The following is a 15,681-nucleotide window of genomic DNA, read 5'->3' on the forward strand; positions in this document are numbered from 1 at the left end:
TGTCCTCTCTTCAGCACAGTTTAGTATGCCAACTAACCTCAACAACTTCTTTTTCCATGGAAGCACTCCTGTTGCCATTCACACAAGAGAATGTGTCTTCATTGCTCCTGGTTCCAGCTAAGCTCTGGAAATGCCTATTTTACAAGTTTATTACCAATTCAGTGCTGATGTGATTAGAATAAAAGACTCAGCAATTCAAAACTACCAGTAAAAATCACTTTAGAAGATAAAGAAATGAGTGACAACTCTCTACACAATAAAGCATCATATTTATTGTAATTCAGACACCTTTGACTCAATGTTCTTAATGTTTACACCAACATAAATCAGACTGACTCTGCAAAGTTACTCAAGCATTTACGTGTTTTGGGCAAGAGGCAAGAGCCTTTCAATACTCTTTCCCATCATTGGCTGACAAACCTGGCAATCAAATTACAACATCCCATACCTCCCTGGCAAGATTCTAAAACCCCAAAAACAGGATAGGAAGCACACAAATTGACAGTATTCGCCACTATTATCCAGTTAATTAATTACAAGGAACACTAGTGTTGGGCACTGTAGTGGAGTTTAAAGAAAGTGTCCAATACTTGTAGCAGCATGCTTCAAAGACAGAGGACTGAGAGTTCCCCTACAAACAAAATTTTATTAGTAATATAGCTGTTTTCCAGATACCTTCAAACCTTCTGAAAACACATTAGGGAGTCAAGAAAAGAGGTGAAAATCACTTGAGATGATAAACAACTAAGCTACAATCCTGTATACATCACAGCTTTATAAGCAAGTTAGTAAATAACTGGAAGGGAAACGTAGCTGTTGGAAAGCCAGTTACAAGAAAAAAAATTGTGTTGTTTTCCAGTTGATTCCATAGGATTTATCAGGCAGCACAAATCAGTTACATGAAGTCAGTCCGAACTGAAGTGTTTTTTGTTTGTCCCACTCCTCCTGTTCCTTTGGAGTAACAACTGGTTGGATTTCTTTCCCCACACTAAGTCCTATATAGTGGCTTTGCTGCCAGCCAGGCTTCTGTGACGCAAGGACAACTCCAGCACGTGCTTCTTCACAGGGCTGAAAGCAGACTCAGGCCCATACGCTCACAAACGATCCTCCAGCCCACTAAACCTGAGAAATACAAGACCCCATCTGATGCTCAGTTACAGAGGCAGATACAAGAATATCTCTGGTGAAGTCCAAGAAGTTAGACTGGCTTGACAGCAGCACTAGAGACGTGTTTAAAGTGTACATTAACAATATATTAATAAAAAGATTAATTTTTAATTATTTTTCTTGTATTATTTTCCATTCCATTTTTTCTGCAGTTGTGCTTGTGGCCTATTTTCTAGGTAGGTTTCTGGACTCCGAGTGTGTATCTGTAAAGACTCCATTAGAAAATACTTCTCTCTGACAAATCACTTACTAACCTGTTTTCTCCTCAGTGTCCTCTTAGCAGGCAGTAAATGAAGTTAGCAGCAGTGACCCTTGAAGTGATACTTACCGAGTACTGATACAGTCCTTACAGTAGTTCTTCCAAGCAGATATAACAGGGAAAGAGTGGCAAGGACTTCTCCGTTCTGTTTTGATTTGTGGTTTTTTTTTTCTAAAGCGAATTTTAACAACAAAAAAAAAAATAGAGAGAGTTGCTCCAGTGTTTTCTGAGTTCAAGTTCTCTACTGACTTCATCCTTCCTCTTTTTCTCACTCAAACCCAGGCTGCTTCTAGTCTGGTTGCATCAGCAGGCTGGCTGGGGCAAGTCTGCAGGGCTCCTGTTCCTGCAAGGGGTTGAGGTGGATGTTTTGGGGAGTCTGGGGAGGGCTCTTAACTGCTGCCATGGGCTGATGCAATTTCTCACCAACAGGAACCTCTTGTTGACAGCCTTGTTCTTCATCCTCTTCTGTCAAAGTCTCTGCTGCTTTGTCATATGTTATAGGCTGTTCTTCCACTGGAGAAAATGGATATGTATTACTGAAAGCCATTTAAGAAGTTTCTAAGCTAAAAGAAAGCTAATTGCAGCTTTGAGAGAGGAAAGCTAGAAATGGAAGCAGAGAATTGAGTTCAGAAAATTACAGAACCATTTAATGTCAAAATAACAAAAAAGAGGCAAAGTCAATAACTTGCTTCAGATTTTAAGAAATTACTTGTCCTAGGCAACTTTCATGGTTTTCTGTTTTAATATACAAGAACAGGAAAATGCATGCTCATGACAGGAAGACTACCTGCCTGGCAAAATTAAAGCCCCTGCTTTAATCATAAGATCTTAGAATTATTCACTGGCATGGTGTAAGAACTTTCTTTAATATATTAGAAAAGACATCAGATTGTCTACAGTCTTGTTACCTAAAATGGTTGAATGACTTTTTCTAAAATTTTCATCTAGGAAAAAATCAGGCATCTGACATGAGATTATTTCTGTTTCAACAGCTGCATCTGATAAAACTATAAATGAAAACAGAGCCTCTTAATAGAAAACATCAGGCTTCCTTCGCTGGATGATACAGTTTTACACATGTTCACAGTAAAGCCTTTGACAGCATTTCTCACAGTATTCTACTTGAGAAACTGGCTTCCAGTCGCCTGCACAGGCACACCCTCTGCTGGGTAAAAATACTGGCTGGATGGCCAGGCCCAAGGAGTGGTGGTAAATGGACTTGGAGGCCGGTCACCAGTGATGTTCCCCAGGGCTCAGTGCTGGGTCCAGTTCTATTCAATATCTTTGTCAATATCCTGGACAAGGGGATTGAATGTACTTATACGAAGTTTGCGAGTGACACTAAGCTGGGAGGAAGTGTTGATCTGCTTGAAGATAAGGAGGCTCTGCAGAGGGGTCTGAACAGGCTGGACTGATGGGCTGAGGCCAACCGGATGAGTTTCAACAGGCCAAGTGTGGAGTCCTGCACATGGGACACAATGGCCCTGTGCAGCCCTACAGGCTTGAGGAAAAGTAGCTACAAAGCTGCCTGGCAGAGAAGCACCTTGTGGGGCGTGTTGATTGACAGCCGACTGAACGTGAGCCAGAAGTGTGCCCAAACGGCCAAGAAGACCAATAGTATCTTGGCTTGTATCAGAAACAGCATGGCCAGCAGGACCAGGGAAGTGATTGTGCCCCTGTACTCAGCATTGGTGAGACTGCACCTTGAATATTGTGTTCAGTTTTGGGCTCCTCACTACAGGAAAGATACTGAGGTCCTGAAGCATGTCTGGAGAAGGTCAATGAAGCTGATGAAGGGGCTGGAGAACAAGTCTTATAAGGAATGGCTAAGGGAACTGGGGTTGTTTAGCCCAGAGAAGAGGAGGCTGAGGGGACACCTTATCACCTTATCACTGTCTACAACTACCTGAAAGGAGGCCGTAGAGAGTTGGGTCTTGGTCTTTTCTTCCAGGTGATAGGTGAAAGGACAAGAGGGAATGGTCTCAAGCTGTGCCAGGGGAGGTTCAGACTAGACATCAGGAAAAACTTCTTCACTGAAAGGGTTATCAAGCACTGGAACAGGCTGCCCATGGAGGTGATTGAGTCAACATCTCTGGAGGTATTTAAAAGACTGGTAGATTAGGTGCTTAGGGATATGATTTGGTAGTAGACAGGTATTGTTGTACTTGACCATCTCCAAGGTCTTTTACAACCCAGAGATTCTATGATTCTATGAATATTAGCTCAACCAAGTAAACGTGAGGCATATTTTCTACTGATGAATAAAGTGATTTTCCAATGTATGTCTAAGGATAGGATAGGCAGTTTTGAAAATATTGCAAGATGCTTGCCCATTGAAGCACCCTCAAATTTTTGTCTTTGCATATTTCTAAATGAATAATGAAAACTGGGTTCTCTAGTAACTTCTGTAGTTAGAAGCTGTATACAGTAAATAAGAAAAATGGTAAAGGGTATGAGTCTTTCACCATCACTCATCACCTGAACAACAAGGAGATTCAGTTGCTATCTATAAGTCAGCATTTCCTCAAACTCAGAGTGTTCCATCTAGTAAACTGTGGGCCATGGAGGCCCATTGTGCCACTGTGTTGCCTGCTGCCTGAGCATCAAAGATATAAGGCACACATCCTTCATTCATTTCATCTTTAAACCCCAAATGCTCCCCAAGCAGGCAAACATCTTGTTTAACACAAAAAGCAGAACTGCAGTTGCTGCTGCAGTTCAAAGGATTTTTGAGGAGACCTGGACTCTTCACGCCATGTCTGTTATCCTGACTACATGAATAAGGACTGTCAAGGTATATCTTCCCATGGATATACATTCTCCATAATATGATGGACATAACTCACTTGCTACGAAGAAACTCTGTGAAGTTCTATATAAATACAAAAATACGATATTACTATCATGAGAAGCATCTGGCTTCCTATGAGTGCGAAAGCACTGTTGTGGTGCAATTCTCATGAATAATCTGCAAAGTAAAGGACTGAATGGTCTCACAGCAATACAAACATGGTTTCTGCTGTTCACAGCAGCTACAAATGGGCCAGAATTATAGTTCTGATTTCTCTGTTTCCTCTATGAGCTGCTGCTCCTGCTGGTACAAAGGTGAGGAGAGATCTAACAAGGAAGGAAATCCTACTCACCATATTCTGAAGGACAGGTAGGATGAGGATCTGTTGTCTCACACTCAATTAGATCAACCGCTTTAGTCTCCAGAGAGCTGTTACACTCCTTAACAATCACAAACTGCAAATACATACAATATGCACAAAATATACAAGGCCCAAATTAATGTAAAATGAACCAGTTTTCTGAAACCCAAGAGGCAATTTAAATGGGCCACAAACTCCAATCACAGCAGAGGGAAAGAAGGTCATCCTGACTTCTGGGATGACCATTCCCCTGCAGGTAATTAAATATTTGAATTGATGACAGCCCCAGTCTTTCTTTGGAAAGAGTGTGGTCTTGGTCTAGTAAATTCTCTTGCTTCGCAAATCAACCTTTCCAGATACAGAAACAAAAGTACATGAAAATCAACCTCCTCCACAGTACTGAGTGCCACTTTTAAAGTATGAGAAATACCCACAACCAGACAGCAGGAAACCCTGTCAGACACAAAGAAGGAGTGAGCCTCCCTTTCCAGCTCTCAGCACCACCTGGGGTGTGCAATTCCATCCTCCCACAGTGACAGTGGAAGTGGCACCTCGGAAGCAGAAGACAGGATCTTCTAGGGGAACACGCTGAAAAGACCAAGGGGAAAACAGAAAAAAACCAGGAGTGGAGGAAAGCAATGTGAAGCACAGTACTGAAATAGTATAGAGGGAAGAGGGAAATGCAGTAAAAGGGAGAAGTTTAAAGATCAGAGACAAGGAAGAAAAGAAAATGTCTCTGAATAAGGTGTTCCAACAGAAGAACAGACAGAGTCAGTGGTTCAGGTGGATAATTGGTGGATTTATCTGGATAGAACACAAATGTAGATGTAGCAGCTGTGACTACTTAGGCATCAGTTCATTTACATAAAATCTGTAGGCTTTCAGCTGTTAGTCCACATGTGACAGACCCCTGGAGGAGATGCAGCTAAGCAGTTCTGCAAACTGCCTTTGACTGTGCAAAGCAGAACATTTACTAGATGAAAAGTCTTGGAATAACATCAAAATCCAGGCATGTGCAGAGGTTAACCAAGGCTTACATATCCCTGGGACGAACCTAGCCTGGCTTATGGAACTTTAAATCAAATACAAAAAAAAATCCAGGCATACCCTCAGCTAAATGTAGCCTCGCTTGGCAGAACAGAAGTCAAAGGAAAAGTGAATTACACTCAGACAATTTATAGATATAGTTTCAGTATGATGATATGTAGCAACTGATGTGTATAATAGCATAAAAGCTTGTTATCCTCTGCATTAACCTAGGTGGGCAAGATCAAGAAATTCCTTGCACTCTCTCTCTAGCCTCACAAATGAGTAGTAGAGTGAATTTCATGAGCTCTTTACAGTTAGTGTACACATCATCCAGTCCCCATACTAAGTCCTTCATTAGATTTATGAATGCTGTGTAAATAAATAGGCTCCAAAAATGTACTCCAGTACCTTAAGTGCTGAGGAACCATAGAGTTTTCTGTCCCCAATGTAGTATAATCTTGTTTTCACATAAAACTCCCCAACAATCCACTTTAAGTGAACACTAGAAATAGACAACTTCTTGCCCCTTTTTGGCAGCTCTACAGTTTCTAACTTGAGTTGATGGATGCATGAAGCCCCAGTGAACTTGACCCTCAATGGCTACGTCGGCACGTAGAAAATCACATGCAAGAAACAAACCCAGAGGAATCCACTACTGTGTAAGCAGCAACAATTAGCAAAGTGTCAATGATTTCCTCTTCCATCCTACAACAAGCATTTTGCAATAAATTATTTGTGTAATTGATGTCTCCCTGTGCAAGAACAAACGGTGATATTTGACGCGAGTGTGTAATAGATGAGTACACTGGAATTGGTTTTGTTGATTCAGTACATTGCTTAGCTGTCTAATTAGTCATGTATTCAGCAAAAATTTCATTGACCACTAGCATTAACTGTGGGGACAACAGCAGGTAGGGACAGAGTTTATGAGCTGCCGGCCTCCCAGAGCACCACTCCCATGCAAAGAGATGTTCTCAGATGCAACAAATGTTTCTGATTTTCCCTGCCTCAGATATTTTGAGAGCTACGTTTTTTGTCTCTGCTGTGAACAAACGATGACATCACTGCGTTTCAGCACATTTTCTGTCCAGTACATGGGGAAACAAATTGCTGGTAATAAAAGATCCACAAAAGTGTGCAGTTGACCAGATATGGAACAAAATGTTGTAACCAGGGTTAAGTCAATTCAATATTCCCTGCAGATGCTTCATAGTGTTTTTCAATGGCTACCCACTCAAATCCTGCCAGACGCTCAAGCTAAACAATTTACAAGGCTTTCTTTGGGTTAGTTAAAAATCCTTAGATTTGCACTATGAATATGAATACTACATGATATTCAACCTCTCAAACACTCTCCTAAGTGGACCAAGCTCATCTTTTTCTGGACTCAAAGATTTGGAGCAGAGTCAAACGTCAAGCCATTTAAATTCAAATTCTTTAGTGGCTATGACTACTACACACATGATTCTTGTACCTTTTCAACTACAGTTGGGTGTTCAAAGCTTTAAAAGCTTGCAGTAATACCTATACTAGAAAAATATGTGCAGTTACCCCAGTAAAAAGACATGTGTTTCACTAGAGTTTATCACCAACCCTGTGCAAGCATAAACTCTTCCAGTAGTTTTTTCCACTGGCATCATCGCGCTTGTTTTGAAGACTATATGATGCTACCTGGACAAGTATTGTGATACCTGCATAACAGCAGCTTATTTAGAGCTGAATGATATGTGTGTGCAGACAAGCCCTCAGGTTAAGCCATGTCATTCTGAGAAAGGAGTCTCACACTGGGAGAGAATTAGGCACAGATACCAATTACATGACTTTTGTCAAATTCAAGTTCCAATTCCTATCACTTTGCAGTGTAATGTCATTTTAGTGGCAGTGACAATCAGGTCTTTAAATCAGATCTTAGGAGGCCGGATCCTCTGATGCAGCTTCAAAGACAAGAACAGAACCAAGCCACTACACCCACATCATGATGGAATTTCTACCTACATCAGTGCAAAATTTGTATTTTATATTCCCTCCTGAAGTGCCCGATAATATCCTGGTTGTTTTTCTTTACCAGGTGGCAGCCTCTAGTACAAAGACATATAATTTCATCAACACACAAAATAAAGTTCAACATCTCATGTAGCATGCACAATACTCCGCTTCCAAGAAGCCTTTTTTTACAGAGGGCATACTTTTCTGTGAAAATAACTCTGTGATATGCCATGTCATCACATTGACATTTCCTTAATTTAGAACACAATTCTCCAACTGTTGTATTCAAAGCTAACAATAATACAGGCTAATGGTTGCAATACATCCAGCCAGCTGTGAACTTTGAGGGATAACAATGAGGTAAGATGAACTAGGGTTCACAGCAAAGCACTTGAAGACTCTAACAGTTATTTAATGTATTTAAGATGTGAATAATTTGATGGATAATCTCAAGTGGATCCTTAGCACTCTTTGATCCTTCCTGCTTCCCTCTCCATTCCACATTAATATAGTTACCTGAGACTTGTTGCTAGTAGGTGTCACGTTCTCATTGTCAGCATGGTTGCTGGCATTCCTTATTGCTTCTGCATAGAGATTCTTCTTATAAAAGTTTTGACTTCTGCAACAGAAAAAAAGCTGTAACAGATTATTTTGGTCTGGGAGGAACAGATGCTGCTTCCTTTCACACATTTTTCTATGCATATGTACAGAAGGGATAGATACTTTGTTTTCTTGCTTCAGTTTGAAAGTGTGCATTGCTGTCAATTACCACACAGTGGTTAAAACAAATAGCTTGTCAGAAATTGAAGTCAGTAAGAAGTGAACAAATGTTTGTTCTAATGTACCATCTGTGAAGGGTCATTCATTTGAAAAACACAACAGGCCTCATATTTTAACTAGCCCCTTCCATTTTCTCATACTACATTATCTATAATACCTCTTACAAAAATGTTCATTTCATCCAATACAATGAAAAGCATTGTGGGTGAAGCTCAAGAAATAAAAATCTGACTGTACTTTATATACCTCAAAAAGCTCGAAACAAAGACATTTCAGGAAAAAAGCACAATAAAAAAAATTAGCTCAAGGGGATAAAAAGCCAGGAGTAAAACCTGAAGTTGGAAAAGGATACAAATACTCAGCCCTGAGTGGCCAGTTCCATGAATTCAGAAGTTATTTTTAGAGTTAAACAGCAATTGCTCACAAGGCAATGTTAAAAGCCAATATAAGCCCCAACACAGAAAACAAGTTTATAGGAAAATTAGCTCATTTATACTACTTGAGATCCAAATCAGTACATCCTTACTGACTTTATGCGTGTTTTTTCTTCTCCTTGATATCAGCTAACAGAATTAACATTACGCTTTTCAAATTCCAGAAGTCTCAAGTTATAACATCCTCTTACTCAATATTTAATAGACATACTAAAGAAAGTAGGAATTTTCCTTTTATTTCTACATCATATTCATATAGTACCTGGGAAAGTGCATCTGCCATAATTATCATATAATGCTCCCCTCATGAAAATACAATATAAATAGAATTTGGTTTTTGCTAGAAATGAGAAAGACCTGGGTCTACTATGGATTTTCTCCCCAGATTCTCTATAACAATTGTCTCCAGTGGATTATAAAATTTGGACTAGTTTTGTTAATACAAAGACTGGGACTAATTTTTGCTAATAAAAATTCAAATAGGCATCAGATCTGAAGGTATATCCACAGTGCAGAATGCTGAGAAATAAGGTAAATTAGTCCATTTTGACTTCTCCTGACACTGTGGCAAATGTGATGTTCATGTTTTTCACCTGGATGTGCCTGCTCTGTATTGCAGATCATAGTGCTGACAGAACTTGATCTCATTACTCAAGAGTTATAAAATCCTGCACAGAGATCACAAACAGGTTTGGTCCTCAACAGGACGCCCTACTCAAGAGGATCACTAATTCTACATCTTGCTTTACAGTATGCAGAGTAACAGATGCCGGATGGATTGGGTGGACACAGGTGTCTTCATGTGCAACTGAGCACAAGTAGACAAGGCAGGGAAATCTAGTTTCCCAGCATGGGCAAGAGGCCAAGAATGTCTCAATCCTAATCCCAGTCCTACTGTTAATTTTTGCATGGTCTTGGCCCACTGAGGTGGAAGTATTGTGGGTGTTAAATCTGTGGTTCAGATTTTTTGTTGTTGTTGAAATGAGGTACATCCTTGTTTTCCAAGGAAGATGAGAAACTTGGCACAGTATACAGTCAGACTACATAAACTTAACATAAAAAATAACACAATGCTGTTCAGCCGACTACATACACTGAACAAACCAATAGAATTCTTTGGTATTCTTGGCCTCCAGTTCACACACTTTCCAAATTGACATGTGCAGATCTCCAACATAATTTCTTCCATTTCAAAGGAGATAGGTATTCTCCATCACAGGGGAAGGAACAGGACTATTACAGACTTAATTGGTGCATTTCAAAATACAGTAGATCATGTGAAAAAGCAGTATAGCAATTTCAACCCAAATACTGGTTTCCAGACTCCAGTTAAATAGGGATTTTAGATCACTGGTTTCATTTTGATCTAGTTAGGTTAGTAATAGCTGCAGTACAAATTCAGTCAAGCATGTAATTGAAAACTTGTTGTTGAGGTAAATAGTTATATTGATCAAAAGTGTTTGGAAAGAAAGAAAAGTAAATCAGGGAGAAATTACAAAAGGGAGGGGAAGGGAAGAGAATGAGTAAATTCACACCTTAAAATCAGCCGTATTCTGGCTGTTTTTCATGACGTATATGGGAAATACAAGAATTTCACAATTTGTCTATTCTGTATGTATAATTCAACAGATTAGTTTCTGAATCCCAGGTCATGAGAAATAAACCATGCTGTGCTTAACTTTAATTCCAGGCCTCTATCGTTAGTTAACAGAAAATAAGAAACTTGGCAGCTTCTCTATTTTTATGGACTAAATATGCTAGGAACCATTAAATAAGAATAGAAAATATTAGCTTCCATAGTTAACTTCTTTTGTGGCCTAACTTCTTATGCCTAGGAGAGTTTAATTTTAAAATTAACCTAAACCACAAACAAAATGCCTGCACACAGAGAGCAGGTCAGCATGCAGCAGGAGACTCTTGATTTTGCTGTGGTCTGGTTTTTTTGTTTGTTTACTCTTAAATATAAATATGCACTTAAACAAGAGCTTCTGAGAACAGTTATCTGCCAAGGTCATGGCCAAAAGACTCTAACTTATTGAATGCTGAATACTATCCAGTCCAAAGAACATTGATGACATTTAATTTCACATCAGACTGAGTTATTAAACAGTCACTGTAGGGATTGTTTTTGCCATGAGAAGAATCCCAAACCTGTACAATTTATTACAACCATGGAAAATACTTGTGCCTTAGGCTCACATCCCTGACTTTACTCTTTCTCCTGATAGGAAAATTGCTTTCACGTTCATTGCTGGAGGCATCACTTTTTGCTATTAGGAGGTTAATATGCTGCTTTTCTCAATGGCAAGAAAACATTCAGGTGCCATTCTGCTCTGAAAGGGAAGCAAAATCAAGCTAATGGGATAGCTAGCAGAGAAGAGTCAAACTCTATCATGACAGTTTCAGACATCTAGAGGTCTTAAAGTAAACCGAGAAAGACCTAAATATCACTTTCCTGAACTCTCACCAATACAAGTTACGGCTCCTCTTCAAAGCTAGTAAGATCTGTTCTTACACACACACACACGTCACTCACTAACATGGGAGTACTGCAGGCAAGGCACACGTCAGAACTTCCTGAATTACTCATAGATTCAATTACTGAAAAGTAAATGAGTAGCAAGGATGATATGGTCATTTTCATCAGCTGAGGAATAGTTCACATTTTTCACCATCAGCCCTCTATGAAAGTCAGCAGCACTTTAGACCCTGTGCCACACATTCACAGAGTGTGTTTAGAAGCCCTACCTGTGGCAGTGGGCAGCCAGGGACCCCAGCAGGAGCAGGAGGACCAGCACGGCTACACACACGGCGATGGTGATATTCCGCATCTTTGCCCGCTCAGCATGCTGCTGCTCCCACCATTCCAGATCGCTGAACTGGCACCGCTCCCCGACGTAACCTATCACACAGCTGCCAAAAGGAAGTGAGCACACTTTGTAACTGGTGGTGGAGAAAAAAAAAACCAAGATCATCACTTCAGTCACCTTGTGAATCGATTTACCATTGGCAACCATTATGGAAATATCTGTTTGAATTTAGTAGTAGTGAAGACAAAATGAATTTAAAGGAACAGCTGTCAGAACCTGTAGAATTCAACATAGAAAGACTTTTTTTTGCTGCAAAGCTATTGAGGCTAAAGAATTACGCAGAGAGATTATAATTTCCAGATTCCAATGGGTAAAGAATAAAAAAAAAATTATCTCCTAAATCCTACAGTGTGATTAGTGTTTCCCTAAGACTTTTAATTAAACTGCTTCCAGCAGCAAGTTTCCTTTTCTTTGAAATAAGCAATATAGGACTTACTCATATTTTCAGAGTGATTTGGCTACGGGAATAAAATTTTAATCTGAATCCTTACTCTAAAATAAAAGACAAATAAAAATGGTTTTAAAAATCCTTGTATGGATTAGAAATATCTTTCTAATTTAGCTTTAACATAAGCTTCCTCCAGAGCCAGGTTTTGGTTATTTGTTTGTTTTCAACACTGTAAAATCCAACATAGAAATATCTTACCAGTGCATGAAACCCCCAAATCAAAATTACTGGAAAGCAAGAAATATGTCAAAAAGCGTCTTACCTTCGTCTTACCATCCAGTGTGAGAGACATTAAAAGGAATTAATGAACGTAAAAATTGAAAAGGCAATTCAATTCACAACAATCGCTCAGCAATGTAGGCTCAAATACTTCTCACAATTCTTATCCGTCTATCTTTTTGCAATTAAAAGAACTAGACAAATAAACAAAAGAAGCAGGATTTGACCTGCAATAGCTTTTACCTAATGTCCTGAAAATGTTATGAGAACATCCATTATTAAATCAGGCATAACCACTTTCATTCGATCACTAATTAGAATGCATACATGTTGGAAGGCAGAAAAATGCTAATTATTTCATATAAGATCACAATAAATTCCAAACAAGCCGGAAGATCTACTTTTTACTGGTAAGAGCTTTTATTAACTAAAATAAAAATCACATTTGGCATGTGATATCTGATAGATATTCTTGCTAGCTAGTATTTTTCCATGACTTCGTTCCGGTGTTTAACATGTTACAGCCTACGTGAACGAATGCTGCCACCTAGTGAGAACTCAGCAATGTGAGAATTCACAAAAATCTACGCTCAAACTCTAGCCCCCAAGAACACAACCAAGCACGGGTTTTCCTTAAATTTCGCACTACTTCCACTTCCAGAACTGAGGAATATATACATTTGGATACGTATTATGCATTAACACCTAGCAAATAAAAGAAAAAATATGTTCTCCACATTGAAAGTTCTGCAAGTGCAGACTCTTCAGTTTCAATAGGATAAACTCAATGAGGCGAAAGAGGATAGTTTTCAACGCCTCTAAAATTTATACTAAAAATTCATTGCAAATCCCAGAGATGACCATGAGTCCGTCACCTCTAATGGCTTTGCCCAAGGGCTTTGCTGAGCTTAGAAATCCACAGCACAAGGCTTCTACTTCATTCCCATGTATGTACATGAGTTACATTTTTTTCATATTCCTGCAAGTTTAGAGGTTTGTAGGCAGGGGAACCACTCATATTTAAAAATAAGAAAGCCCAGCATTTGACAGTCTTTGCATTAATGGCCTCGTACAAAAGATCCTGCAGTGTGGTACGAGGAAGATCTGGAGAACGGTGTTCAAATAAGCCCTTCAGCACAAAGCTTGCTCTCCTCAATCCAGGGTTATAACAAGGCCACTCGAGTTACTGAGACACAGAGGGAGATTTGTCTAGTGCAGAACAGCATCCATCCCCTGCACAGGTCTTCACTTACCATGTGAGACCCCAGGGCAGGAGGCAGGCATTGGATTTGTCCCACTGTAAACGCTTTTATGCTTTATTTCAAAGAAAGGTATAAAAAAGATACAAATATAGTATTTTCACAATTGAACTCCAGTACTAATAGTTTGGAGAAGTAATTATCCCACGGGCTAAGCTGCCACATTGACCAGGCCAAGGCTGACTTCTGGAAATACGAGATTTGCTTTGCTTTTATCAGTAACTGCATTTGGGAAACCAGGAATTAGGCTTCAGAAAAACATCAACAGGAGGTAGGAGATCTTGGTTTTGAGGTTTCATTTTTCCTCTTCTTTTTTTTTAAGAGGACCATCATTTTGAACCATTTCTGCCAGAGACCAAAACCCTTCAAACTGTAAGGGAAGATGCTTGACACCAGACTTCTCCCTGGTCCCAATGAGAGAAGACAGAGGTGTCCTTTTCCATCCCAGTGAGTGCTATACATAAATAGTAAGGCCAACAGGGAGGTACAAGTCAGCACGCTACACACATGAGAGAAAGCAAGCACCTCTTACATAAAGCAGTGAGCCCTAAATATTTAACAACTTATCTCACATTTCCAAAGCAAAGAATCAAGTGCTTAGGGAACAAATCCAATCCTACTATTATTTGCAATAGATGTGTATGGAGTGACCACTTACAGAAATTTACAGTGATCATATACAGAAAAGAGCAGAGTCTAATGATAATTGTTCATATGAGTGATGAACAGATAATTTATGGACAAACACTTTACCATCTGCATTCAACTGAGCCCTAAGGATACCAGTCATCAGCACAGACAATGCCAATTTCTGTACTTACTTGCAGGCATAGTCTTGTAGATCAGAAACATAATTGCACACTCCACCATGGAGGCAGTATGACTCATATGAAGGAGGGCATCCTACAATATCACTTTGTACAGGTTGTGTAGAGTCTTCATTGCTGACAACAGTGGGGGATACAGTAGATTCTGAAACACAGGATTTCACAAAAACATCTCGATCTTTTGACCACATTGTCAATGTGATGTTACAAAAGAGTTTTAGAACTTCAAGATAGGAAAGTAGGTAAATGATTTAATTTAAAACAATTATTTGTGTTTTACCTATTTACTTTTGTTGCTTGTCAAATTTAGGCACACAGAACTTTAGGTCAAAATACTAAATATGCTTGATTCTGCATTTACAAAGAAAGAACTTTAGAGGCTGACTGCATTCTGTCTACTTAGATATATGAGTACAGCTCTGAAGAAAAACTGTTTAGTTACTTATGCTTAAATGACTTTTCCAACTTACACAGCTTTAGGGTATGGTAAATCTCTACCATGTCTAAAGTACCAGAGTCAGATCTAGAGGCAAAGGGTGACTGTGTTTCGTGCACTTGGACCTCAGACTGTGAAGTTTTTACATGCAACATGTCATTCTTATGCAGATTATTTCTACTTTGCTGCCATTCAGCTGACTGCATCTTTGTGTGACTGCAGAACACATTTTTTTTTAAACTAGCTCAAGTACAAATAACTGGGGAAGCAAAGACCTCTATTGACCCAGATATTCAAGGGTGCTGTAGCCTGTCCTGAATCAGTTACCTACAGGGGTATCCAAACTAGCTCATTTTAAAGGTAGGTCAGAACCATCTACATGGCAAATAATTCCTAACGCTTTGCCTTAGCAGAAATATACCTAATCGCTCTCATTCATTTATTGGATCAGTTTATGACTCACACCAGTTCTACTGCAACTTGACCTTCAATGACATTTGCCTTTTAAAATTTCATTTGCAGGAGAACTGCCATGGCAAAAAGCTTGAATGGAAAGGAATGAGTGATTTCAGTCAACTCCAGATATGACTGCATACTGCAAAGAAAATTTCAGCTTGCTAAAAGACCTTACTATGCAAAGAACTAAAACAGTGTGATAACACCCACGAACACATGGGATAAGAGAGCTCAGGGACCTAGAAGGCATTATTTCCAAGTCATGCATCATATAAAATCATAATTTCCTGAGTGATTATTTCCACTGAAACTATTGTATGCTTAAGTAACTGAGAAGGGGGTGGGGATCCTGGTAGATG

General features: G+C 39.4%; 1 protein-coding gene across 1 annotated transcript in view; it reads right to left on the reverse strand.

Moving 5' to 3' along the window:
- Positions 1-1,384: 1,384 nt before the first annotated feature.
- EGF (epidermal growth factor) overlaps positions 1,385-15,681 on the reverse strand; it is a 58,021-nt gene continuing 43,724 nt past the window's right edge. The window contains exons 21-25 of the mRNA XM_069855505.1: positions 14,425-14,575; positions 11,556-11,720; positions 8,110-8,212; positions 4,570-4,672; positions 1,385-1,939 (exon numbers count right to left, since the gene is read on the reverse strand). Of these exons, the coding sequence (XP_069711606.1) occupies positions 1,716-1,939; positions 4,570-4,672; positions 8,110-8,212; positions 11,556-11,720; positions 14,425-14,575 (746 nt within the window). The 3' untranslated portion in view covers positions 1,385-1,715. The remainder of the gene's footprint in view (positions 1,940-4,569; positions 4,673-8,109; positions 8,213-11,555; positions 11,721-14,424; positions 14,576-15,681) is intronic.

Source organism: Phaenicophaeus curvirostris, chromosome 4, assembly GCF_032191515.1.
Source record: "Phaenicophaeus curvirostris isolate KB17595 chromosome 4, BPBGC_Pcur_1.0, whole genome shotgun sequence".
In the NCBI taxonomy this organism is placed as follows: Eukaryota; Metazoa; Chordata; class Aves; order Cuculiformes; family Cuculidae; genus Phaenicophaeus; species Phaenicophaeus curvirostris.